This window comes from Dermochelys coriacea, chromosome 3 (assembly GCF_009764565.3).
Source record: "Dermochelys coriacea isolate rDerCor1 chromosome 3, rDerCor1.pri.v4, whole genome shotgun sequence".
NCBI classification, from domain to species: Eukaryota; Metazoa; Chordata; order Testudines; family Dermochelyidae; genus Dermochelys; species Dermochelys coriacea.
The window spans coordinates 29,538,629-29,566,181 of NC_050070.1; the positions used below are offsets into that span (position 1 = coordinate 29,538,629).

Sequence of the window (27,553 nt, forward strand, 5' to 3'; positions counted from 1 at the left end):
TTACGCAAACATATCTTTTAATAAACCTGATATTTTGCTCTACTACAAAGCATGTTATAAGTGGAATGCAAAAGTAAAACCTCAAGTACATATTTGCATCTTAACAACACAGAAAACTTGCAGAACCATATAATAGAAGGAGTTGCATCAGATTCTATTAGAAAGTAGGTAAGCCCCTATGAGAGACCGTTGGCCTGTGGTTGTGTAGTGTCCTGCACTGAGGTGAGTCATCAGCAGTGGAGATCAAACCTGGCATCAATGGGATCTTAAAGCAAAAACCTCTACTGCCTGAGCTCTTTGTTTGCTAAGACTGTAGCAGGCTCATTGAGCTGGAGTACTGGCCCTTTAAAAGGGAGCAGGCCTACTCCACATATGCCTGGATAGCTGCCTTCTAATGGGAATGCAGAGGAGACACCCGGCCTATAAAATGGGTCTGGCAGAAGTTTGGAAAAGAAGACAATAAGAGGCAGTGGGGATCTGGTAGAAGGTTCCTATCGTGAGAGTGAGCTGCTGGAGTTCCCCAAGGAAGCAATAGTGGAGAGCTGATGAAGGAAGAGAGCTGGAAAAAGCTCAGGGCCAGAGAGCAACAGAAAAGAGTTTACCTGCTGACTTTGAGCCAAGAGAGAAGGTAAATCCAGACAGGCCAGTGTTCCAGACAAGGAGCTAGGAAAGCTCTGGGCCAGGAGAGCAGTGGAAGGAAGTTTGCTTGCTGACTCTTTGAGCTCAGTGAGGAGGAAGGTACAAGGGACTAATTCTGGGGGAATCCAGGGCGGGACTCAGAATTTAAGCCCAGGATGAGTGGCCCTTAATTATCTTGCACTTTCATTAAGCCAAGGGCAGGTGGACACTGTTCATTTGTGGTGGGAGGAAAGAGGGTTGATACTGGGGAGAATGCTGAGCACCCCCTTCTGTGAGCAAAGAGGGAGGCCAAAGAACAGCCTGGCTTTTGTATTATGTTGATGGACTGTACTTTGTGACTTTGGGGGTCATTTTGAAGCATTTACACTAATAAATTAGATCACAACCAGGGTATTATTGGACTAAAGAGTGAAGGTAGAGTTTGAGGAACCTTAGGATGGAGAAACTGATGTTGGGCCACCTTCAGGGCCACTTCTAGCCATGAGGGGGCATCCCAGGATGACCTGTCTTGTTACACATTAACCTCTCTATGTGGCCCAGCTATTACTAGAGGGCAACTGAACACCCACCAAATAAATGGGTATGGGTTAGAGTTGTAGGATTGAAAGATCCCTAAAAGGTTAATAGGTGCACTTTTGCTTTTATCCCAGTAAAGATGGGTTAGACAAAACAGCTGACTTCTGGGTGTTTTGTATGATGATAAGCTTTTTAATTGGATGAAAAGAGCATTTGATATATTCACTATGGGTGCAGCAAACCTAGCTTGTTCTGTGATACTACAGATGAATTACAAATTTAGGGCCAGATTTTCAACTGGCTTCCTTCTTTGCCAACTCCATAGGTAGTTATCTAATTACAGATCTGTTTACAAAAAAAAAAAGAGAGGGACCTACTAATGAGTTGTGGTCATACAGTTGCAAAAGGAAAATCAAAATAATTTGGAGGGACAAAACTGTGCCTCTATAAATGAAGAAAACTGCTGAAAAGATGACCCTTAATCTGTAAAGAACTGTAGTGTTACAAGAACTTCTCCTAGGGGAATTCTGTGCCACTGCACAATGCAGAATTACTGTTCTACGCACAATTTCTTTTCCCTGTAGAGTTAACACTGCAGAGCCCAACTGGACCCAGCAGAGCCCAGCTCACAGATAGAAGACACTGCCAGGGGGACAGGGACAGAGTTGGAGGGTTCTCAGCAGCTGCAGTTCCCAGCACACCCTGAAGGAAAGCTGGTGTATGGAGTTTCTTGTGCAAGTCTGGAACCCAGCATCAAGCTGTTTCTCCCTCTGGATTGGGGGCCCTGCGACTGGACTCTGGGAAGAGAGGTGCAGGTGTCTGGCCCTGTGGCTGGGCTCTTGGTGGGGGAGGGGGCAGAGAAACAAACTGGGTTGTTACAGGGATGTCTTTAACTCTCTACTCCTGGGGTAATCTTTTTTTGTCATCTGGATTGGTACAGACAGTTGCTGACAGGTATTTTGAAATAAATCAAAAAAATTGAAACAGTCATGATTATATAGTGTTATTTTAACAAATAAAATATGCAGAATTTAATATTGTGCACATAACTTAATTTTTTGGTACAGAATTCCCCCAAGAGCAAAAGTCCGAGGAATCTACATAGTACAAAATATCAAAAACAAAAAAAAAATGCAGAGAATATATCAGGTACTACTGAAACCTGTCTTAAAAAATGACCAATAAAATTTACTTCTAATAAAATATTCTTCATTAAGTAGTATTAATTGTAATAAAACATGGGTAACATTGTACTTAATCTTTTAAGGGATAATATGAGGCAGGTGGCATACAGGAGGCTGCCTGGACATGGAGGTCTCTTATTCAGGTTTCACTATTTTTTTGGTCCAAACTGTTTGACCTATGTTGAAGCTGGGGAGAACCTGTCATCTAATCAGTCTTTTCAGTCTTCCTGTAACGCAATATTGTGGCTGTGACCCATATGTTAAGAACCAGCATGATTATGAAACGGACTAGAACTAAGAAGGAGAAAAACATTCAATTAATAGAAAGGTTGTAAGCATGAATACTAACATTACCTGCTACCACTTCCACAGGATACAATAACTTGTGCACAAAGTTTTACTAATGTACATTCTGAACAGTTCACCTTCCACAACTCCTTAATGGACTGCCTCAAAATACTGTGTTAAGGAACCCATATGTCAGACATCAAAAATTCTGAAAATAATTTCCAGATTCATGTTTTGTTTGAGGCGGGGAAATGAATTAGGTAGATGTATTCTCACCTATGAATAATGATTAAGTAATACCTAGAAGTATTTTAAAAAAATACATCTAGATTCCTTAATGTAAATCTGCTTCTTTGAATCACTTTGACATTAAAAATGAACTTGCCATGTATGACAAGTTTAATAAATCTGGTTTAAATTCACACAATACCTGTTTTTATCACCTGCATCTTACAGGAGTATATAAACATATGTAATGCTCTATTTAAACAACTGTCTATTAAGTTCAGGCTTGTGAGATGGTTTGTTTGTTTTTTCTTACAGTAAACATTTATTGGTAATTGCCAGAGTTTAATAGGCAAAAATCTGACACAAACTTGAACAATGAGATTTGCTTGTTACAAAGCAATCATTTGTCTTGATTACCTTAGGGTTTTTTTTTTTAAGTAAGGCTACAAAATCTATTTGAAAAATCAAAGAAGCAGTTTCTCTGTTCAACTGACACTGCACATGTGTCTTTATCCCATTTGTTCCATTTTAGAAAGTAAATATACAAAAAACCTTTTCTAAGAGCTGGTGATATTTATAAATACACTATGCTGCATAACCACCAGACATGGAGTAACCAAGAACAATGAGGGGGAAAATAGCGTGAGCTCTCAACTCTCAAACAGTTGACAGGCCACATTTGTGTTTAAAGTCCAAATATCACTGCTCCCATCTGTTTTTCATTGTGCTACATTTTGATGCACTTTATGGGTACTAATGTCTTTTTAAAATTTACTCTGGGTAGTACGATGGAGCAGTTTTCTTTAGCTCATCTAGTAAAACATCAAAAATACTGACTTACTCATTTCCATTGTCTAAAACTGCTTTCTACCATGTGAAAATTTAGTCATTTTCCACTAAAAACAACATTTTGGATTGTACTAGTTTGAGCAGTTGAAATGCCAACAACAGGCAGGGTCACTTTCTCAAATACACTGGTTTTTGTCTGTTCCCCCCCCCCTTCCCCCCACCCCGAGTAAAAGGCTGATTTTAAACATCCCTTAGTTTTGTAAGGGATTTATTCTATCTAATGTGCCCATCACATGGTTTCTGAATTCCATGTGTTGTCAGCCAATCTCTTACTTCACTGCACTTGTTGGTGGACAGCATCACAGCAATCTACATTAGTTTCGGCCAAATGTAAGTTTCATTAATCATGTACTTCCTTCAAATTTTAAACTAGTACAAATAATTTCAATGGTTTTACAGTTCTTGAATAGGGGTGTTTTTTGTTTTGTTTTTTTAAATACAAAAGTCTACCAGTGAGAGAGAAGCAGCTGTTTCTGATATCTTATCCATTTGGGAAAAGTCACTACTGAATTACTGTGTGTTCCAACAGAAAGAGGGGGTTTTGTTTTTCCTTTATGAAGGCATTTCCATAATTAAGCAAATTTTTTAATCTATTTTTTCTCTAAGAGTAGATCTGCCTTTTAAACTGCTAACATCCCCCATGATGAACACAAGTAGATTTTTTTCTTCCCATTGTCTTCCCCATGGGTGCTAAAATCCTCGCCATAACAATAGCCCTGTGCTGTTTTCTTAGCAGTAATCAAGTTCCCTTACTGGAATAAACCACTCAGCTACATAGTTTATTCTATTGAGAACCAGATAACTGCGATTAAAACAGGACAGGCTGCTGTTACCTTTGGATAGTGAGGCAGTAAAGAAATGAAGGCAATTTCATATTACTCACCTATAAGATCATTTGTGGTCATTAAAGTTGTAACTATTCTTGCTGTAAATTAAAGGAATTGTGGTTAGTATGCCAGAGAGGATCTGCTGATGCATCCAACTACTAAAAACAATGAAACTTCTGCTTTGCAGTTGAGAAAAAAGAACAAAAAAAATCCATACAAATATCCACATCTTAAATGTAACCCCCACTTATTGTAGCCTCAGAAATGAAGTCCCAACCCTGAGCTCGCTTTCTTTCTTCATTTGAAAGTAGTAAAACAAAATGCTGATAGAGTTGGAACTTTCCTAAATTTTCAGATGGAAAAATTACCACCAGGTAAGCTGTGGCAAAAGCTTATTGCTTCTTACTTCCACATTTACCATTTTCTTCTGTCTTTTGGTGGCTGATCTCAGTCTGTCAGATGGCTATGAGTTTCTATTTCAAATTAAAAACACACACACACACACACACACACACACATATAATCTCTCAGTTAAAAACTAGAGCAAAATTTTACCAGTTTACTGTATTGGAAAATTTATATAAGCCCATATATCTCTGTCCATGTCTCACTTATGCTATACACAAGAATAATTCCTTTCACTGCAGGAATTTGAGTGAAATTCCATGGGCCTGTGTAATGCCAGAGTCAGACTAGATGAACATAATGGTCCCTTCTGGCCTTAATCTCTAGATCAATATCATGTCTCACAATGTGAGTGATCTGACATAATATCTCTATTATAAAATATTTTAGTAAGTTAAACAAATTGTGTAAAGATCAGAAGCTATGGCAGTAATTTTCCAAAACAGTAAATACAAGACATAATTGCACAAGACATTTCTAATTAACAGTTGTAGCAGGCCCTTTTGTATGAACTGCTACCAGGAGTTGGCAAGTATAACTAACCTATACACCAGAACCCTATACAAGTTATTACCTGGATTTAGGAACATGCTTAAGTTCATTCCTGTTCATGACATGACTTAATGTTTAGCAAATGTTTCTAAATGTTTTCCTGAATTAGTGTTATGTCTTTAAAATTATTGCTAGAAAATGGCTTGAGATCCTTTCATTTGATCCTTTAAGACAGGAGATCTTTTTTCTAATGAAATACAGAATTATGTATAAATCATTTATTTAAATGAAGAAAAATATTCTTTTGGCCCTATTATGATATGGCTCGATATTATGTTTGATCAGTGATGTTCCAATATTGTCAATTGTCTGGTATTATAGTAATTAACTAATGGGAAGTCCTAAGACGTTAAGTTGTGAAGACAAAATAGGAAGAAAGTTGCAATGCACATCAGAGCTACAAATTTTGTTATTTTTCTCACCTGGACTTTCATTATTTTTTAAATAATAATAAAGGACTGAGACCCTTTCTGCATAAAAGTAACAGATGAAATATTATGCATAAAAGAACCTGTTCTCAAAGAAAAACAACATTCAAATATGGTCAAATTATTAAACTTAGGGCAATGTCCTGACTAAGTTGAAGTCAATGGCAAAACTCCTACTGGCTTTGACAGGGTCAGGATTTCACCCTTACTTTTAGACAATAATATAGAAAGCTACCTGGGGAAGATTCAGATTTACTATGGGTTTGATAAGGCCTCTTGCTGTAGATACATTAGGAACAGTAATGGCTTTGGAGTGGTCGCTTTATTATACAAAACCCAATGCTTTTGCATGTTGCTTACTTGCACATGTGTATGCAGACATACTCCAGGTCAGGGCGCTCACTTGTCCGGAATCTCTTGTCTGCCACAGATACCGCAGCTGAGCAAATTTACTTGCTGCATTGATTAATGTACACAAATTCTGCAGAAAAGGATACCAAAAAAACCCAGAAACATCTGTTTCTAGTTCTAATAAAGTATTTAGCGTAGGCCTATAATGTATGCTTTGCCTTTTTTTTTTTAAAAAAAAGTAGAAATACTTTTGACATTTAAAAAAATTCCTTCATTGGTTGCATCCCAAACATTACAGAATCTTACTAAGAAACGATGAAACAAAGTGAAACTGACTAGAAACTAATTGGTCTAATTTTGTGGTACAGGCTCTAAGAGAAATATAAAACATGAACTGTAACAATTACAGCAGTTGGTGACTGACTTTAACTTTAAAACAAAAATTTTTAAACTAAGTGTGCTCCATGAGCTAGTGGAATGTTCTCAAACTATTAATAGAGATGAGATACAAAGCAGTACTTGAAAACTGCTCATTAACAGCTCAGAAGAGTTCATTTTCAGAACACCTTCTAGAATAAATGATAAAATACAGTGAAAACGCATTTACCATCTAAGTGGAACCGGGGCCAGATCGGATAATCAAAAATTCAGATAATCAGGAGAATGGGCAAAGAGCTTTCTATCCATTTTTTTTTTTTTTTTTTTTTTTTTAAGATGCAGAGTTGCTTTTAAATTAGCTGACCCCTCTGGGAAAAGCATCTTATCTACTTACAAAATACACAAACCCTTATTTCTTGCAAACAATGTTTTGTTCATTTATTAACAAAACCAACATGAGTTCTTAACAAGCTGTCAGCCTGAGCCCTGCCACCCGGGCAAAGCGTCAATTTCCCATATTCCCCTGTGTGCACTGGTGGGTTTGGTTAATATAGAGAGCTGGATAAAGGCGGCTCAGAGAAATGGGGTTCTACTGTATATAAAAATGATTAAAATTGTTTTTCACTGATAAATGGAGCTATGAAAGGGATGACATATATATTGGAACACTTTCAACTTAAGAGCTACTACTTACCATGGCCAGGTCTATTATCCATTTCTGCAGAGTTAGAAAGTACCATCCTCCCACAAATCTTACCTTGGGTTAAGTTTCATAATGCTCATTGTTATGTGAGCACCTGAACACTTAAAAATCTGTAGGTCAGGATATTAGCTATGTTTTCCTAATCTCACTGAAAATAGAAGATACTCTTGCTGAAACAGTTTCAATAGAGAAAATATGTTGTAAAACTGTTTTGAGTAAAACAAAGTTAATCAGATTAACACTGGTCCCAGGATGGCTCTAGAAGTAACCACTTTACTAGCAATCACTGTACCTCCCAGAGGCTAATACAAAAGGCTAATACGCTTGTGGCAGGGTCCTGGGGACAACAGACCAGTCCTCATACACTTCCCTTCCCCGGTGGATGTTGGACCTGAGGGCTGGACTTTCACCAACGCCTCGTCTACTCTAGGAAATTGACTGGAATAGCTATTTAAGAATAAACTAGTCTGTAATAGCAATTGTAGAATAGCTCCGTGTGTGGACATTACTCTGAAATAAAAAAAGTCACTCTATGCTGGAATAATTACTTCAGTCACAAACCTGGAACTTTGATTCTGCAAACATTTAGGCACATACTTAACTTTAAACACATTGGTAGTCCTGCTGAAATCAACCGGGCTATTCATGTGAATAAAGTCACATACCTGGTTAAGGTTCAGGACCATAGTTTTAAATATTTTTATAACAGTTTTGTAAACTTCAAATAAGATGCTCTATCAGTAGCAGCATTTTAAAAACCCACAGCGTTGTAAATTTATTACAAACTTTAATCTAACATCGTAATAGCACAAGTCTGCAAGCAGTGGCAGAGTGAAATTAACAATACTGTTTTACTGCTGCTATTCAAAACCCTAGGAATAGTAGTGAAATTGTCAATAATAATGTCCATCCTTAAAGCAGCAGCAAATGGCAGCACTGGTTACCCAAGTATGAAGAGGAGCCAAACAGAAGATGGGAGGTGCAGGGTAGCAGAAACCCACCCACCCACTGCCCTGCAGGAGCCAGGAGACTCTGAGGGAGAAGTATTACAGAGCATCCCCAACAGCAGCAGCCAGAAGACTTGGAGCTCTTGGCACAGAAGATAATAAAAACCCAGGACCCAACAACCTCCCTTTCTGACCTCCAGGAAATAGAGGGGGTGGAGTTTCACATTTAACACATATCTGCAGGCTGAAGCTGTTAGGAAAGATGGAGCCCTAAAACAGAGCCCAAAGACAGTATGCTGGTGTAAATCCCAGCCTCTCCCCTTCTGCAGCAGCAGCAGGAATGGCAGGGTGGTCACTTTCTCAGCAGTCACTACCCCAGATGTTGCTGGTGGTTCCCTCACTTTTCACATTATCTCTGGTTGGTGCCTGATAAATTTATGAAGACCTGCTCCAAAGCGTCCAGTGCCAAATGTAAACCCAACGCTGTATATCTTTTCAAAGGACCATCTAAAAGTCACTGTGTATATGATCCACAGTTGATGTAATTGTGTAAAAAAGTTATAAGAAGCTTTATATATTCCATTGTGCATATCTGACACAAATGTAAATTATGAATTAGTCTCATTCCTCCTCAGTTGTGAGGCCAGTAAAATCAGTTACTGATATAGTGTTTGCTGGTATAAAGGGTTTTACTGGGATCTAAGAAAGTTGCATGCAAATACAAAATACACATTAAAAGGTGGCTGAATATGGTTTTCACTGGCATTAGGAGATAAAATGCTCAGTCTTCTGTCAAAGAGCTGCCAGAAGTGCTGTGTAAATGGAAATGAGTAGATGTCAAAGGATACATCACTATGTAAGGCAAAGCTTGCTTCATGTTGCCACTGTAATGCAGAACAAAGAGCAGGAGAATAGCATCTGAAAGAAAAGCTCAGTCATTACAGATAGGAAATCAGGGAAAAGATAAAATATAAAACAAGAAAAAAGTATTACCTTGTGCAATTAGGATGGGGTATTCCAGGTAAGTCTCTAGGGGATAACTGTAGTAACTCTGGTACCTTAGAAACACAAGAAAGCTAAAGAGAAAAAAATTGAACAGTTTGTTTGCACACAAAGACTATAATAATAGGTTCATTGAGAATTTCATTTTAAAAACCTGCCTGTTGTGGGAGTGCCCAGCAGAATCCAGTTCCCATTGTGCAAACTGTACATTCAGGAAGACAAAGTCCTAGGCCTGAAGATCTCACAGTCTATTTCAATATATACTTTGTGACAAGTTCCTCCTCTACCTTGGTGGGTCTTGTGCTTATTGGCGTATTTGCTCGCTTTGGAGCTTCATGGCAGCCCTCAGCTTGGCCGTTTTTGTGAACCTACAGTCTAGGTTAACTCCTCCTGTGTCTGACCAGGAGTTGGGAGGTTTGGGAGGAATCCGGGCCCACCCTCTACTCCGGATTCCAGCCCAGGGCCCTGTGGAATGTAGCTGTCTAGAGTGCCTCCTGGAACAACTGTGCAACAGCTACAACTCCCTGGGCTACTACCCCATGGCCTCCTCCCAACACCTTCTTTATCCTCACCATAGGACTTTCCTCCTGGTGTCTGATAATGCTTGTACTCCTCAGTCCTCCAACAGTCTACATTCTCACTCTCAACACCTCTTGCTCCTTACACACACACATCAAACTGAAGTGAACTCCTTTTTAAACCCAGATGCCCTGATTAGCCTGCCTTAATTGGCTGCAGGTATTCTAATCAGTCTGTCTGTCTTAATTGTCTCCAGAAGGTTCCTGATTGTTCTGGAACCTTCCCTGTTACCTTACCCAGGGAAAAGGGACTTACTTAACCTGGGGCTAATATATCTGCCTTCTATTACTCTCCTGTAGCCATCTGGCCCAACCCTTGCATAATTACAAGTTTCAGAGTAGCAGCCGTGTTAGTCTGTATTTGCAAAAAGAAAAGGAGTACTTGTGGCACCTTAGAGACTACATCCGATGAAGTGAGCTGTAGCTCACGAAAGCTTATGCTCAAATAAACTTGTTAGTTTCTAAGGTGCCACAAGTACTCCTTTTCTTTTGGCCCAACTCTGTCACATATCCCCCCCTCTGCTCAACACTACGGGGTTGGGCAACTTGGGACGTCAGGCAGTGTACTCGTGACAAGCCATCTGCATTGCCATGGTGGCTTCCAGCCCGGTGTTGTATGGTGAATTGGAAAGGTTGTAGGGACAGAAACCATCTGGTCACCCTTGCATTCTGTGTTTTTGAGGTACTAGGATCTGCTGTACCTTCTGCCCCTGTACTGGTGGAACCCGGTATAAGAGATACTTCTTCATTATGAAGTGGAGTCCTGTACCCTGGTTTTTCCTTTCCACAGGGACCCCATCTATTTCGGTCACCTCCTTCCTAATATTGTCGTACCTTGGGTTTTCAGCCTGGTCCCGTCCAAAATTTCATCTCCCGGGGCTAATCTGCCCAAGATCTAGGGGACCAGTCTCTGTTGCTTCTACTGGTTCAAAGGCGTTAGAGTGTGGGTCAGATTCAGGTGCTTCTCCCTCCTGGGTGGCCTCCTTTTCAGCTGCTCGGGTCTGCCTACCTACAAGAGTGACCCTCTGGCTTTGGGCCAGAATTCAGGTTTCCAAGGCCTAAGCTGCCCTTCTTTCCCTTTTCGTCTTTCTATGCTGTCTGGGAGTGGAGAACAAATCTGGGGCTATTTCAGGGAAGGTTGAGAGTTGACAGTCTACTGTGAATGCCTCACTACTTTCAAGGCTTCCTCCTTTCTCCAATTCCCCTACCGGGAGTAAGTCTTCAAACCCTGGGAAGTCCCTCCCTATGAGCAGTGGGTATGGGAGTTTAGGGACTACACCTGCTGCTACCTCAATCGTGTTCCCCTGAATCTCGATTTTTACTGGGATGGTGGGGTAATAACCAACTGTCCCATGGACGCATGTTATCCCTGTACACTTAGCCCACAAGCAGCTGACTATGCTTCATGAGCTTCCCCAAGACAAGTGTGATAGCACTCCCCGAATCAACCGGTGCTGTGGTCTCTACCCCATTTAGCTTCACTAGTCTGGTGTACATATGTGGGATAAGTGAGACCCCATAAGGTGGATTAGGGAGTATGGGTCTGCCCAGTTCCCCGGTTAAACTAGCAGCACCAAGCCCTAGATCATGGGTGACTGGGCCACCAGGAGAGCCCAGGTAGAAAAAGAGAGGGGCTGAAGGCCCACCAGAAGCCACAAAGAGTTGGAGCACTGAGTGGGAAGGAAGAAAAGGAGTACTTGTGGCACCTTAGAGACTGCCACAAGTACTCCTTTTCTTTTTGCAAATACAGACTAACACGGCTGCTACTCTGAAACCTGAGTGGGAAGGGGCACCCAATGAGGGGAGAAATATAATTGATCATGTGTTGCACATGCGAGAACGGATAGCCCAGGTCACCCCTATTGTATGGGAACATTTGGAAAAGGTACAGGAGGCCCAGCGAACCCATTACAATCCCCAGGCAAAAATCCGACAGCTCCAACCAGGGGATCGGGTGATGGTGTTGGTACCCATGGCAGAAAGCAAGCTTTTGGCGCAATGGCAGGGGCCCTATGAGGTGGTTGAACCCGTGGGGGAAGGTGCTCATGTGAGGTAAGTAAGGAATTTTATCCCTGATCTAGATGAGAAAACTGAGGAGAGAAATTAGGTTGCAAAAAAGCTACAGATGAAGCCAGGGACAGAGCAATGAACTGAGCTGTGGTCCCGTGTCTTAATAACTGCACCATCCTTCCATTCAAGCCTACGCTTGCTGGTAAATATTGTACTGAATGCTATCTTTATAATTTACATCCAAATAAATTGTACATAATACAATAAAGTTATTGTATTATGGGATTCTCAGCTAGACACTTAGGGACAGATGCTGCAAATTGGTGCCATCCAAGACACACAAAGTGGCCAGTTCAGGAGACAATTGAGGCCACAGTGTGGACAGGTCTAAACTGCTAAGGAGGCAAATAATGTCCTTTATTATTTGTGGTGCAACTGCAGGTGGGGCTGATGCCTCACATAAGAGATAGAGACAGATCCTGTCACAAGGAATTCACAATCCAGAGTTCACACACCACACAAATGAGTATGAGAACAGCTGAGAGGGTAGAATAGGGTGCATTGGGCAGAGTTACATATAAAATCAGCTTTTTAAGACTCCAGTTTAAGAGATGCTGAGCACTCAAGCCCTACTTTGAACTTTTATAATAGTAATAAATTAGCTTCTTGTAGGCTTCATAGCAGAAGGGTGATTGGATTGAAGGTGGAGGCTTGGTTCAGAGATCTTTATGTAGGCTGTAGTTTACCAATGACTTTACTCTCAAACATAATCCAAAAGTTGTGACTCCAGTTCAGCAGATTTAAACATCAGTGCATCTGCTCCTTCTATATAAAGCATTGCCAGTAAAGAGCAGCACCACCTGTCTGACTGAGTCTGTCAGCTTAGGAATCATTATTACTTCTTGCAAGTGCTTGTGATGAGAATAGCACCAGAGCAGCTACGTGCACTTTACAAAGTTGAGCAAACTTATTGCAAAAAGGGAGCATACAATTCTCTGCTTCTTATTTGTATGACAGTAGCACCTAGAGGTGCCAGTCAGGATTGGGGGCCTCATTGTGCTGTGTAAACACAAATCAAAAAGACAGTTCCTGCTCCAAAGAATTTACAGTCTAAATTAAGATAGGATGCACCAGCTGCCAAGAAAGATAATTGAGTGGGTGGGGGGTAGTGGATGAAGCTGACAACAGTAGGAAGATCAAGTTACATAGACTAACTCCATAAATAAATAGGTTTTCAAGTCAAGGCTTTTTAAAATAAGCCTTAACTGGTTGAATCAATAACCTTGATTGGTTACCATTCCCTGGGGGAATCTTGGCATAACCAGGAGTTCAAATCTACTACCCCTAAGCACTAACTGTTGACTAACGTTTAAGGTAAGTCATATGAGCCTGGGACAAAATGGGTTTACTTTTAAGTACACATCTACAACTTCTACAGGATTTCTTTGTTAGAGCAAATAGCGTATTTCATAAGAGGGTAATTGTTTTGAATATTCTTGTCTTCCTACAAGTAAGGATTTTTAATTTAAAACAGCATTCCATTTCCCATTGAAGTAAGGCAAGCTTAGCATAGCCAGCCCCCTGGGCTGGGGCCTACTTTAAGAATGAAACCAAGGTAAAGGACTATCCTGTTTCACTTAAAACATGCTTTCTGGGGAATGGAAACTGTCATAAAAGAAAGGATAACCACCTTTCTGTATACAGTGCTATAAAATCCCTCCTGGCCAGAGATAACATCTTGTTACCTGTAAAGGGTTAAGAAGCTCAGCTAACCTGGCTGGCACCTGACCCAAAGGACCAATAAGGGAACAAGATACTTTCAAATCTTGACAGGTTTCAGAGTAGCAGCTAGTCTGTATTCGCAAAAAGAAAAGGAGTACTTGTGGCACCTTAGAGACTAACAAATTTATTAGAGCATAAGCTTTCGTGAGCTACAGCTCATCCGATGAAGTGAGCTGTAGCTCACGAAAGCTTGTGCTCTAATAAATTTGTTAGTCTCTAAGGTGCCACAAATACTCCTTTTCTTTTTTCAAATCTTGGAGAGGGAAAGGCTTTTGTTTGTGCTCTTTGTTTACGTGTTTGTTCTCTCTCCAGAGATGCCAGACAGAAATCCATCTTCTCCAACCCATCCTAATCCAAGTCTCCAATATTGCAACCAGTATAGGTAAGCCAGGAAAGGCAGATTAGTTTATCTTTTGTTTTATGTGAATTTTCCCTGTTGTGAGGGGACTGTTGTCCCCTTACTAACATTCAGTGGGGTGTTTTAGTTGCTAGCTCCCAGTACTAAAAGGGGAACAGTCTATGGGAAATCAGGACCCTGAGACTGACAGTCCCCAGGAACAATGAGGAGAGGCCAATGCTTCAGGTCAGCCTCAATGACAGGGTGAACAGGCTAATCAAAGAGTCAGGAGGCCAGGGAGGTCCTGTCCTCCAGTGTGAGCTGGCTTTGCCTGGGTCAGACACAGAGGGGCCAAGCTAAGGAGAAAGCAGGGGCCCAAGCTAAGCTGGGGAGCAGAGCTGTGCCAGATCCAGAGGGACCAGAAAAGCAGCCCAGAGAGAGCAGCTGGAGTCCTGGGAGCAGAGCTGCAGCAACCGAGCCAGAGGGGCCAAAGAAGCAGCCCAGGTAGCTGGAGGCAGAGCAGCAGCAGCAGCAGTGCAGAGACCAAGTGGTGGAGCTGGGGCTGGAGTAGTCTGGAGCTGGGTGCGGTGAGCAGCTGGGGAGACCGAGACGGACCCTGGGCACCGGGCCCAGCACAGGGAGATGCCTCAACCAAGAGGCTCTGCAGGCCAGGGTTGGATCATAACCCCGATAGGGCGGAGGCGACACTGAAAGGTCCTACCACTTAGAGCCTGAGGCCACCACCAGAGCAAGTGTCCAACCCACAGCATCCCTGCAACACAGCCAGGGCCTGAGAAGAAGGCCTGGGACTTACAAGGAACAGACTGTGAACTGCCCTGACGTTCCAGAGACACTGTTTGTGATGTTCCCTGCCACAGAGAGGGTTGATGTGTTTCCTTTAACCTTTCCCATTTTTCCTTACTCTTTTTAAAATTAATTGTTGATTAAATAACTTGCATTTGCTTTAACTTGTATGTAATGGTCAGTGGGTCAGAGAAGTGCCCAGTGCAGAGAGAGTACCCTGGAGTGGGGACACCCTAGCCCCTGTCCTAGGTCACCACAGCAAGATTGGGGGTTGAGCCCCCCAGGAATCCTGGGCCCAGCCTTGTTGGGGTTACGAGGACTCTGCCAGACAGGAGAGTGGAAGGGGAGTCCTCAAGGGCAGGGAGGCCACGGGGTAAAGGAAGTGGGAGCGAGGACTCAGATCCTTTCACTAGCCCACTTTACCAGGTTAGTGCAGAAGCCAGGAAAGTTCCCCGCAAGAGCGGGACTATTCCCCCGCTTACACTGTGTTAAGAGGGTCATTTATTTCTGTTTTCTGTAACTTTAAGGTTTTGCCCAGAGGGGGATCCTCTGTGTTTTGAATCTGAATACAATACTCTGTAAAGTATTTTCCATCCTGATTTTACAGAGGTAATTTTTTTACCTTTTCTTTCATTAAAATTCTTCTTTTAAGAACCTGATTGATTGATCATTGTTCTTAAGATCCAAGGGTTTGGGTCTGTGTTCACCTGTACCAATTGGTGAGGATTCTTATCAAGCCTTCCCCAGGAAAGGGGGTGTAGGACTTGGGGGGATATTTTGGGGGAAGACGTCTCCAAGTGGGCTCTTTCCCTGTTCTTTGTTTAATTCGCTTGGTGGTGGCAGCATACTGTTCAAGGTCAAGGCAAAGTCTGTACCTTGGGGAAGGATTTAAGCTAAGCGGGTAAGAATAAGCTTAGGGGTCTTTCATGCAGGTCCCCACATCTGTACCCTCGCATTCAGAATGGGGAAGGAACCTTGACAGAAACTTATAAAACAGTTGCTGAAAGTACATGAGGTCCCAGCCTGTTCTGTTGGACTAAAGCCCAGGCCTGGAAGCCAACGTCTCGCTGCTGCGGTGATACTGGTGGTGGTGAAGGTGCAGGGCGGGGAATGCCCGGGTGGCCGCCTAGGGGGGCCGGGAAGTTGCTGCACGTTGAAGCCGCAAGGAGCTATGCAAGCTCTCGGGGGGCTACAAGGAGACGCCGCCTTTTCCATAAGGGTTCAAGAGCTGGGCGCGCGTCCCTCCTTCCGCTCACAGTCCCGCCCTCAGTGAACAGCAGCCGGGGGAACAATTCGTCCTCAGCCCTGGGCTCGCATGTGAAGCCCGGAGAGTGGGCAAAGCGGGGCGAGCTCCCCGTGCCAAGAAGTCCCTCGAGCCAAGGGCGCTTCCGCCGCTCGGCCCCAGGCCGGGAGCAAAGCAAGGCCTGGCCACGGCCCCCCCCGCTCCCGTCTCTTACCCGCTCAGCTCCAGCACCAGGCTCTCCAGGCTGACGCCGCGTGCGGAGCGGGCTGCCCGCATGGCCCCCACCTGTGGCAGCTTGATCACCGTGCGCACGAGCCGCGTGCTCCAGTTGGCCGGGGCCAGCAGCGCCTCCATCGCGCCATGCTCTGGCCCAGGGGCGCCTCCTTCCCCTTCCGCTGGCAGGCGCCACGGGGCCAGCCCGAGCGCAGCTGGGGCGGGGAGCCACGCTGCAAATCCGGGACGGGAGCGGGGAGCAGCAGGGCCCCGGCATTGCTGGGGGAGGATGTGGCCCTGGGGAGCCCTGGCACTGTCTCTGGGGGGAGCGGGTGTGGTACTGGGGGGCCCCAGCATTGCTGGGGGGGGGTGGCCCTGGGGAGCCTGGGCACTGCCTCAGGGAGAGCGGGTGTGGCACTGGGGAGCTCCGTCATTGCTGGGGGGGAGGGTGTGCCATTTGGGGGTCCCGGCAGTGCCTGGGGAGAGCAGGTGTGGCACTGGGGGCCCCTGACATTGCTGGGGGGGGATGTGGCCCTGGGGAGCCCCGGCACTGTCTCTGGGGGGAGCGGGTGTGGCACGGGGGGCCCCCGGCATTGCTGGGGGGAGGGTGTGCCATTTGGGGGTCCCAGCAGTGCCTGGGGGGAGCAGGTGTGGCACTGGGGGGCCCTGACACTGCCTCGGGGGGCTGGCATTGGGGAATCCCAGCTCTCAGCCCCAGCAGGAACTGGAGGCAGGGATGTTGCACTGGAGAGCCCTAAGAGCCCAACTCCCAGCTAGGGTTGCCAACTTTCCTGGCACAAAGGAAACACCCTAGCCCCGCCCTGCCCCTCCCTTTGTCGCTCCCTCTCCCCGACCCAGCCTCACTCACTTTCGCTGCTGGGTTGGGACGGGGGATGAGGGCTCCAGCTGGGGCAGGGGTCCAGGTTCTGGGGTGGGGATGAGCGGTTTGGAATGCAGGGGGGCACTCTGGGCTGGGACTGAGGAGTTTGGAGGGTGGGAGGGGGATCAGGGCTGGGCAGGGGTCCAGGCTCTGGGGTGGGGATGAGCGGTTTGGAATGCAGGGGGACACTCTGGGCTGGGACTGAGGAGTTTGGAGGGTAGGAGGGGGATCAGGGTTGGGGCAGGAGGTTGGGGCAATGGGGGGGGTGTGAGAACTCCAGCCGGGGGTATGGGCTCTGGGCTGGGACGGGGGATGAGGGCTCTGGTTGGGGCGGGGGTCCAGGCTCTGGGGTGGGGATGAGGGGTTTGGAGTGCAGTAGGGTGTTCCGAGCTGGGACTCAGGGGTTTGGAAGGTGGGAGGGGGATCAGGGCTGGGGCAGGGGGGAATGAGAACTCCGGCTGGGGGTGTGGGCTCGGGGATGAGGGATTTGGGGTGCAGGAGGGTACTCTGGGCTGGAATTGAGGGGTTCAGAGAATGGGAGGGGGTTAGGGGTGCAGGCTCCAGGCAGCGCTTACCTCCAGCAACTCCCAGAAGCAGCATCTTGTCCTCCCTCCTGCTCCTACATGGAGGTATGGCCAGGCAGCTCTGCACGCTGCCCCATCCGCAGGTGCCTCCCTCACAACTCCCATTAGCTGCTACTTCTTGGGAGCCGCGCAGAGCGGAGGCCAGCAGGGAGCCTGCCAGCCCCGCTGTGCATGCCGCAAACCAGACAGTCCCTGTACTAACCAGAACTTCCAGGATCCCTTTTCGACCGAGCAGAGTGGATTTCATTTAAGTGCATAGGTGCATAACTCCCATGAAAATCCCACTAGATGCCTTTTTGCATCTTTAGACACTTAAATATCTTTAAAAATCTTAATCTCCACATCTGTAAAATGATGAGATTGTGCTGAGCATTGATTAATGATTGTAAAGAGCTTAGAAATCAATAGCAAAAAAATTTCTACCGCAAGGGCCCACAAACATGCTGATTTTCTTATTTGGATTAGACTATATTAGTTAAATCTCCATTTTCTCCCATCAGATTCTTAGCAGGTCTCATTGTGCCAAGATTATAGGATTACAGGAATACTGGCTGTAAGTAACATTCAGCTAAACAAGTGTCTGGGTCAAAAAAGGATGTTGGGAAGGATACCTAAAATTATACAGAGAAAAGATGGGATTCTTGAAATTTTGTAACAGATCTATACTTGTTCATAAGAAATGTGATAGAAAATGCTTGCCTTTTTTGATTGCCTAAGCATTATATACTAGTCCCAGGGTAGATTTGATTTAAATCGTGATCAATTTAAATCACTAGTCAGGAAGACTCGATTTAATCATGGATTTCTACATAAAAGTGCATTCTTGTTGGTTGTTATAACCTTAATACATATTCCTCACAACTCAAAGATAGATGTAGGTTTCATTTGTAGAAGGTACACACTATACATTTTTAAGTGATTTTTAAAAAAAAAAACTTTTCAGATTAGTTTTACAGCTATATCAGAAATGAATGATGGTTTGGTTATTTCATTTACCAAAGGTAATTGAAGCAGATATTTCTGAAGTCATTGGGAGGTGAACTATCTCCAATTCAATAGGTTAATCATTAATATTTGGAGGATTTTCTTGCCATGCTGTATTAGGAAGTATTTTGCAATTTCAACAACATTAGCCTTTATTTCTGGAACACTGAAGTCTTTGGCTAGAAGGTGCATCAAATGAGCATGATATGGTAGACCTCAAATCAATGAAGGCTACACTCAGAAAGACCTCAAGACTTCTGGAATATGCTGCTCAAACAGTTTCACTTTTGTTTCAACTTCTTGTCCCTCCCTTCTCACATTTATCTCCAGGCTTCTTCTCCTTGTCCAGATTTATTCTGCCCCCAACAATCTTCTATTCATTGGACTTTTTTAAACTTTTAGAGAGTGGTAAGGGATTGACTCTGTGTACACAAATTTTCAGAAGGACAATAGGGTTGAGGTCTGTTATTTCTCACCACTATATATTATTTATGTATTTATTTATTTAAAAACATTTTTGTTGTTAACAAGTATGCTACCTCTGGAGACACACATGCACAGTTTGAAAACTGCAAAACTAAGCATCTCTGATGGTATCTTTTAGACTTAGCACTGAGTCCCATTGGGTAGATAGAAAGATTAACCTAAATAATCTATACAGAAACCTATGGAATGCCATAAGATTGGGTCCCTAATCCTTGAACTATTGGAACTCATTTACAAAACTTTCCTTAAACATTACATGAATATATTGTCTCATATTATAGAATTAGAATTTTTAATGCCTATTCCATGATGAAATATCATGGAGCTATAATGTATTTTAATAGGGTTTTTCCTCAAAAAACATTTTATAAAAAAAATCCAATTTAAATTTTAAAAAATCCAATTTTTTTATTATTATTTTTAAAATCATGGATTTTTATCTACCCTGCGACCCGGTGTTCTGGTCGACAACCAGATACTGCCTCACCCTAGTCCCAGCCCCAGCATGGATTGGGCTGGGAGGAGGATGGAGAGCTCTGGCTTGAAGCCCCAGCACGGAGTGGGGGTGAGGGGAGATGTTGCACTGGATGCCCTGGCCCTCAGCCCCAACACGGATGGGGGTAGATAATGCACTGGATGGAGAATAGTTTGTGCTTCTGCGTGTCTGGGGCCCAGACTCCTCCTTCCAGTCCCTAACTGTTCCAACAGCGAAAAAGTAGCTGGCACCAAACTCCTGTTTAGAAGTTGTTGGCAGTGAGCGCAGCAAGCCCTGAGTGCACAAACAGGGCAAGGCCAGCCTTGGGGCTACAACTCAGCACCATGGAGCCCCTGAAGCTGTGCTGGGAGAGATTTGGATTGTTTTTAGGAGAATGAAGAAGGCAAACCCAGGGCAGCAGGAGGTAACAGCCCATGCTGGCTCTGTGTGCCTGGGGTGAGTTTGCCTAGCCCTATAGCATGTCCTGCCTCCAAGATCTGTCATGGGTTCAATGTATGTAACATGCCTGTCACGCGGTCTCTGCGCTCAGGATAGGGTTGCTGTCTCTAAGGTACAAAAAAAAATCAGGCCATCCTGGATGATCTTGAGCCCAGAAAACTGGACAGCTGGCAGTGTGTACTGAGCACCCTTCCATATTTCCGGGGACAGCTGCTTAAAAAACAGGGATGATCCTGGGAAATCCTGGAAAGGGAACAATAAACATTTAACGTTGGCAGTTATAGCACCTAAAATTGGTTTAAAACTTTATTATAAGTATCACCAGGTATCTGTCTCACTGTAAAATCCAGCGGCAGAGAGGCAAAGCACTGTGGTAGTTATGGGGTAAACCCCAGGAGCATATGTGCATGGGCTACAAGATTGATTTTAACTAGCTACCCATAGGTGACAAGTACATAGCCTTGCTTCACTGGGATTTTACATTAAAGTAGCTAGCTTGATGTAAAAACAAACCTTTTGCAGTGAAGATATGGCTAATGTCAAGCTTGACAGTGTCACTTTGGAACAAGTAGAAAGGAAGTTCAAAAAGTTAAATCTCAGTTCCTAGAGTTGTTGAGCTGTTACTGTTCAAGGTTTGGCTTCAGTGCTAACAATACTGTGGGTTTTGTGCTTTGGGGTTTTTTGTTTTGTTTTTTTTTTTACCTCAGGGCACTTAAATTTTACCATGAGGTAAGCTTGCCAGGGTCAACCCCAAGGAGGGATAGAGGGCTGCCCTCAGTGAGTTTATCTTTTGTAACCTTTCTGCCCGTCAGAGTTGGCAGCAACAAGGGCTGAGTTCAGTATCTAGGGGTTCCATTCCAATAACACAATGCAAAACCGGCTCGAGCCCCCACCCTATAGGTCCCAGTGACCTGGGACAAATACATACCACCCCCGCTAGGCGCCTCCAAGAGGCAAAACTTCCCCTCTCGCAAGCACATAGTCTGAGCGTAGCAAAAAGTCTTTTAATAACAGAGAGAAACAATGTGGCATTATGTTGGGGAAACACCACCAACAGGATTCATAACACAACCCATGAGCAAAAAAACCCCACCCCAAGCAAATTGGGGCGTGCCCTTTCCCTTTGGTTCTTAAGTCCAGCAACCCAAAATCACCCAAAGTCCCATGACCCGAAAATCTCTGTTCCTGGTCAGAACAGCCCCAGAGTTCGAAAGTTTATCTGCAGAGTTTTACCTCCCAACCTGGGTGGAGATGTGGGGGAGGGGTTAAGGGGCACCTCATGTGGGCCAAAGCGGATTGCCCCACCTCTCCATGAGGCTCTGCTCTGCCAGCCGCCCCCATTAGCTGCTCCAGGCATCTGACAAGCTGCTCTGCTCGCCATCCCACAAACTGCTCCACCATATGTCTTCAGGCTCCCCCACTACTTAACACAACACTCAGTGATTTCAGCTCAGTTTAGCTCTTTTAGGATTTCAGCTTGTAGTAAGGGAGCCTCAGTGCTGGTGCACTCTTAGCCCAAAGTGAATTCAGCTCAGCAGCCTGTAACTAGACTCCTAAGGGAATCAAAACAAGCTCTGATATTCTACAGTGGAGAGCAGAGGAAGTGCAATTACCATGTAAGACCCCCACCAAATATTAATACCTGACCACAGGCTCTCTCTATTCACTGGCTTTTGGTACCCATGACCCTTGCCTAGCGAGTGCTGCTTAGTTGATGGTGAGTCCCTCCAGCATAACAAAAGGCCAAGTACAGTTCCACTGTCCTTGATTCACATAATCAGGATAATAACAGTTTATTCCTGCCCCAATAACAGAGAAACTGGGGCTCCTACAGCAGCCGAAGTGACCATCTAGGCAGGGTGGGTGTGCCTATGCAAATGAGATCAGCCCCTGAAGTTCTTTTCCACAACCCACCATGACTCGCCACCAGATGTCAGGGTAGAGCTCATCCTGACTCTGCTTACACTTGTAAAACTGCAGTGCCTGCTCTTCACTATGTTTTTGCCTCAGGATCTCTCGCTTGTGTTAGTTACCACAGTGTTAAAAAGTGCAGCTTTTTTTAAGCCCTCCTGTCTCTCTCAGCTTGTCACAGCTAGAGGGACTCTCCAAAGGATGTTCACCTACTGTAATTACACAGTTAGATATAGGGTCCTGTTTCTTTGATCACTGCAGGTGTCCTAAATTACCAAAATGTCAGACTGGTCTCACTAAACCAGCTTTTGTTGGAGCATGTTCCCTTGGTAGTGAGGATCTATCCGCAAATGTAACATTTCCTTTTTACCTTGTTGCCAAATATCTATTCACATTTGATTAGCATTATTATTAATTATTATTATGTATTTATATTAGCATAGGACTAGGAGCCCCAGTCATGTGCCAGGACCTGATTGTGCTAGGTGCTGCACAAACACAGAACACTAAGATGGTTCCTGTCCCAAAGAGCTTACCAATTTATATGGGTATTTTGTGTGTTTCACAAGGGTTTTTCAATTGTCCCTGAAATAGGATGGACAGACAGATTTCTTGCAGCCATCCCAGTTACCTTCACTTGTATGGTGCTGCTGATGTAAACCAAGAACATTCAAAGAATTTAACATGTAAATCACACAACCACACTTGTAAGTCAGTGGCAAAAAAAGAGAAGCGCAGTCTATTTGGGCCAGGACGTCACCGCTCTGCCTAATTAAAAGAGTAATTGAAAGTGGAAAAAATATAAATCTGTACAGATAACTTTTTGTAAGGGTGTAAACTATAAATGCATCAAAAATAAGAAAGAAAACTCTTTAATTACAGAGCACTCTGAGAAGTGAATTTGGGGATCTTGAAAAAGATAACAGGTTTGAACTTCTTGCCTGTATGAATACATACTACTTCGTTCAGGACAGAAATTGATCAGGAACAAATAAAGAATTTAAGAAGTCAAACCTTGAAATAAATGAAAACTTGTTAATCAATTATTCCAGGTATTTCTTGTTAGACAAAAATCTCAACCTGGTGGTAATGTTGTTTGTTATAGATCTGATTTTCAGAACACCCACAGCTTCCGTTGAAGACCTCTCAGCACTTTTGAAAACCAGTGCCATAGATGTCTGTAGCATTTTAGATATTTTGAGGATGGCAGGAAGACATTTAAGGTATCATCTGCTTCACCCTAAAAATGCAGCTTATGGTCTGAAAAATATCATGTCAAAGAATACCGTGACTGATATTATCCAATGCTACTGTAATGTCTACCAAATTTAAAGTGATCAAGGATGTGGTTTGAACTCATTAAATTATATATACACCTTCACCAGCATATTTTTATTTGAATCTATTATGAGTGCTTGTATTCATTTACCTGTAAAACAAATTAATGTGTCAGTTCTGCAGATTTTTTTAAAATATACCTTGTCTTCCAGGACAGGAAATTAAACAAGTGAAATGATTTACTGCCTTTCCTTGTCCTGTTTATATAATGACATTGCTTTGCATCTGTTTACAGGTCACTTCTATCTAAGCTCCCAGCACAGCTTAGAAGAAGACACGCATCACAAAAGCAGACTGCTCTACTGTAGGACAAAACATTTTTAATTCAAATTCTAATATAACAATGACTTTTTGTTCATGTCGTTCACTCTGGACTGCCTGCCGTTCTGGCCAAATTGTTCTACTTTGTATCAAATATAGGATTCTCCCAATCAATACTTTGCAGAAAAGGAGAATACCCCTTTACATTGCAATTTATGCTTCAAGTCTTTATATTTTTCTAATCTTCAGTGGGCAGATTGCCTGTTTTGTAGCAGATGGCCCATGGTTCAACACTAATTCACTTGAAATAAGAATGCAAAGAGCATTCTTCAATGCTGATTGCTATCTTAAAAATAAACAGAAAAAAGAAAATAAGCTTTCAATAGCAAACCATTCATTTTTCTGATAATGGCCTAGAATTATCTTTAGCGTGTCCTAAACCAGAATGAGGCTCTGAGTCACAATTTTTTTTCACCAGGAACTCAAACCTGCTTTTTATTTCACTTTGTTCTCTTAACCTAGCATGGTAACAGAGAGGGCTCCAATTTTAAAAACAGCCTTTAATTTTGCAGGTGGGTGAAAATAAAGAAAATTGGCCTGAAATCTGTGCAAAATATACACTTATTACCTTGTTCAAACTACAAATTCAGAGCCATGTTCTGCCATTGAATGCTTGTATCTGGCTCCCCCCGTGTTTGAATAGAAGCCACACAGGTACCAGAGAGCAATAGTTGCTTCTCATGAGACTAGATCTTTAGGTTGCTAGAGAGAGAGTCAGGACTTTTCCCAGGACTTTTGCTGTGATGTATCAATAGTTTCTGACCCAGGCTCTGCCTCTGAGTGCACCATTTTCATGTAAGCAGCTCCACTTGTCCTGAGGCATAACGTTTTAAGGTACAAGGGCCTGATCATACTTCCATTGAAGTCAAATGGAAGTTTTGCCACTGACTTCAGTGGGGAGTAGGACTGGCCTAGAATTGCCACCTGAAGCCTGTCAGAGATGTGGGTGAATGAGCTTCAGCTGCACCAATCTCCTGTTGCAAACTGGTACAGATTAATCACTAGTGTAACAAATCTCCACTGCAGACCCCTATCCTGTGCAGTGATGAGTGCGCCTTGGAAGGCATTAGCTTCCCCAGCTCTCATTGAGTTCAGTGAGAACTGAGGACTTGGGGGGTGGTTCCTGTCATCCCAGCAGGGGAGTTTGCTGGGATAACAGAGAAAGAAGCACCTCTTTTAAACATGGTATCCTCTGTCTGGGGGTGTGTGATGTGTTGGAAACTCCCCCCCAAGACCCATCTATTGCTAGGGTGGCAGGCAGGTGTCATGCACTGGTGGTCTTTAGGTTGGTGGGGCTTCTTTCCTCCTCAACCTTTCTTCAGGTTGGCTAGTCTCTAGGTTGGGAGAAGGGAAGCCTCAGACTCTGCCATTCCTCACAGGAGTCTGTGAGTGATACCCCACCAAGCCCACCTCAGAGAGCACTCTGCTGAGGTGGTATCAGGTGAACAGGACTAGCTGCTGGGGCACCAGGAGATCCTTCTCCCACACACACAGCCCTCTGCACCATGGGCTGGGGTGTGTCCCAAAGACCAGGAACAGCACAAGTCAAACCCTCCACCTCAGCTTGTCAGAGAGCAATACTAGCAGTTGCATTGGCTCTGGTGCACCAGAATGGAAGAAATCCCAGCCCACCTGCTGGAGCAGGAGCAACAGTAGCAGCTGGAAGCTTCCCTGCTGTCCAAGCAAATGTTCCATCGGGAGCAGCTGTGGTGGTCAGGTGGCCCCAGCCCATGCATCTGCTACCCAAAAGACAATCTGTAGCTGCAGTTCTTAATTTGTGCTAGGGCTTGCCAGGGCTGAGCCCCAGCACCGCTTGGCTTGGTGGTTCATACCTCTGGGCTTGCCGCATCAGTTATGAAAGCAAAAAAAAATTGCTTCAGCCCTGGCACCTGTTTCATTACAAATAAAGCACTGTGTAGCAGGCTGAGCAGAGGAGGCCCTATCAGTCCCCTCCACACACACACAAGCTCCCTGAAGAGCAAAGGCACAATAGGTAAGAGGCCCCTTACCACAGCTCCACCTGGCTGCAATGGTTTGGCCAATTTGCTCTAGCAAATTGGGCTAGTTGGGATGGGGCTTGTAGTGTTATATGGCAGGGCAACAGAGAGGTATTTAGTCTGGACAGTTTCTTTCCTCCTCCTCTACTCTAGCAGGTGTGGATGAAGTTGCAGCTGCTGTCTCTGCCTGTCTTGTAGAGCAGATGGCTTTGTGGTGACAGTCTGCTCCCTGCTGCAGTGCTGGTAATTCTCACAATATTTGGTGGTTCTTGAAGCATGTAGAGCTATGTCAGTATGTGAGACTCTCAACTTTCATTTTAAAACAAGAGTAATGTTCTACCCCTCATGGTTGTGGAGAAAAGTTTGAAGACAAGCGTGCTATGTCTCAAAAGCTAGAAGCAAACACAGAATTTATTATTTAAAAAAAATAAATTTTTAAAGCCAATCTCATGCTTTTTGGGAGCCTGCCCTTTTAAGTGCTTGGGTATGGCAATACTGCCTCCAAGCATGTGAATTATAATCTCCTACTGGTGGTATTGTTCCCCCTTTTCAACCCAAGCAGCTAGTCAAATTTCAGGGCCCTGGCAATGTGCTAGTTGGAAGTGGAAATTGATGCAATCTTGTTTATTTACAAGGAATGTATAAAGTCCTGCTTCTCCAAAAGCAGGAAAAAAAACCAAGAACAAAAGGAGCAGTTTCTTAGCTGATAGCCTCAAGCCTCTTTAGCTAGCACCAGAGAACAGGCCCCAAATATCTCTCTCTCTCTCTCTCTCTCTCTCTGTCTTTTACCAAGGTGATGCAGTACTCACAGGCTGTTGCTTGGCTTTCTTGCTTTTTGCCTCTGCCTCTCTCTCACTCTCTCTCTGTTCTTGTCTGTACTCTGTTGTGTGTTCTGTCTTCTCTAATCTTTTACCTTCCCTCAAGCACATAAACAGAGAACAATACTCAACACAACCTCTCCAACCACTCAGTCCAAGCTCCTGGGTGGCGTCACAACCTCCTTTTGTCTTATTTGTGGGGGGCTTCTGATTTACTCAGTCTGACAGTTATGTTAATTGACCTGTGTGTTCACACTGACCCAATCTCATAGAGATTTGTGATCCAAGCCCCTTTCAACATAACAGGATCAGATGAGCTCTGGGGCCCTAAACACATACCTTTTGAAGTGTTGGCCTTAAGTTGGCCCTGGAAATGAGGTGAGGAGACGCTTATCTCACAGCACATCTGCTCTTCACTCCCTGCCTGCTGACAACCCTTGGCAGAGGGCAGCTGGGTGACAGCAGAGCCAGAGGAAACAGGGGAAGTGAGTAGGCACAGTGGGCAAATAACCATTATCTCAGGCCAGCTAGGGTTTAGCAAAAACTGCAAAACAAAACAAACTTTTTTTTTGCTCTCCCTACTGGAAAGTCAGAACACCTAAAACTAGGACATTCCTGGAAAACCAGGAGACTTGGATACATGATTCATTTTAGTTCTCCACTTTTTTAATAGTCTTCTCAGCTTGTTTGCAATTCAGCCAAATGCTTTTTTACTTGGCGTCCTTTGCATTTGGTGGCTTGTCCTGCAGATTCCTATTTGTTCCATATGCCGATGATATTGTGAAAGAGCGTTTGAGGGAAATGTAAAAGAAATGTTGATGGCTGCATGCCAGTTGAGTGGTTTTACGTGTACTATGTGCTGTATAGCTTTTAGAGGCAGAACGAGAATATTGCTGTGCTTACAAAAGGCCTGCTAAATGTTAGGCTGAATAGAAGCTTCACAGAATTTTGAATGGAAGTACTGTAAGCAAAAATACAGCTTGTTGACTCAGTATTTGCTTTGTGAAATAGCTTATTCAGTAACAGCAGAGCCGTT

General features: G+C 43.9%; 1 protein-coding gene across 3 annotated transcripts; it reads right to left on the reverse strand.

Annotated features, from left to right (window-relative positions):
• On the reverse strand, positions 1-16,542 carry SLC66A3 (solute carrier family 66 member 3). 3 transcript variants are annotated; one of them, XM_038396849.2, is made up of 7 exons: positions 16,266-16,542; positions 9,289-9,371; positions 9,144-9,213; positions 7,340-7,397; positions 6,277-6,397; positions 4,588-4,629; positions 1-2,633 (listed from the first exon to the last, which is right to left on the reverse strand). In XM_038396849.2, exons 1-7 carry the CDS (start codon positions 16,403-16,405, stop codon positions 2,545-2,547), a joined length of 603 nt encoding a protein of 200 aa, XP_038252777.1. In that variant the 5' UTR covers positions 16,406-16,542; the 3' UTR covers positions 1-2,544. The 3 variants fall into 3 exon arrangements, with proteins under 3 accessions (XP_038252777.1, XP_043366175.1, XP_038252778.1); XM_043510240.1 differs by lacking the exon at positions 16,266-16,542 and adding an exon at positions 9,452-9,634; XM_038396850.2 differs by lacking the exon at positions 4,588-4,629 and having other exon boundaries at positions 16,266-16,513.
• Between the last annotated feature and the right edge of the window lie 11,011 nt (positions 16,543-27,553).

What these genes read in the sequence shown, in the direction of transcription:
- SLC66A3 (XM_038396849.2), bottom strand. Translation starts at nt 16,405, where the DNA reads ATGGAGGCGCTGCTGGCCCCGGCCAACTGGAGCACGCGGCTCGTGCGC. An exon ending in CCCCATCCTAATTGCACAAG is followed by an intron (nt 9,214 to 9,288) that starts GTAATACTTTTT and finishes CTTTTCTTTCAG; the next exon opens with ATGCTATTCTCCTGCTCTTT. An exon ending in GCTTTGCCTTACATAGTGAT is followed by an intron (nt 7,398 to 9,143) that starts GTATCCTTTGAC and finishes ACCCAAGGTAAG; the next exon opens with ATTTGTGGGAGGATGGTACT.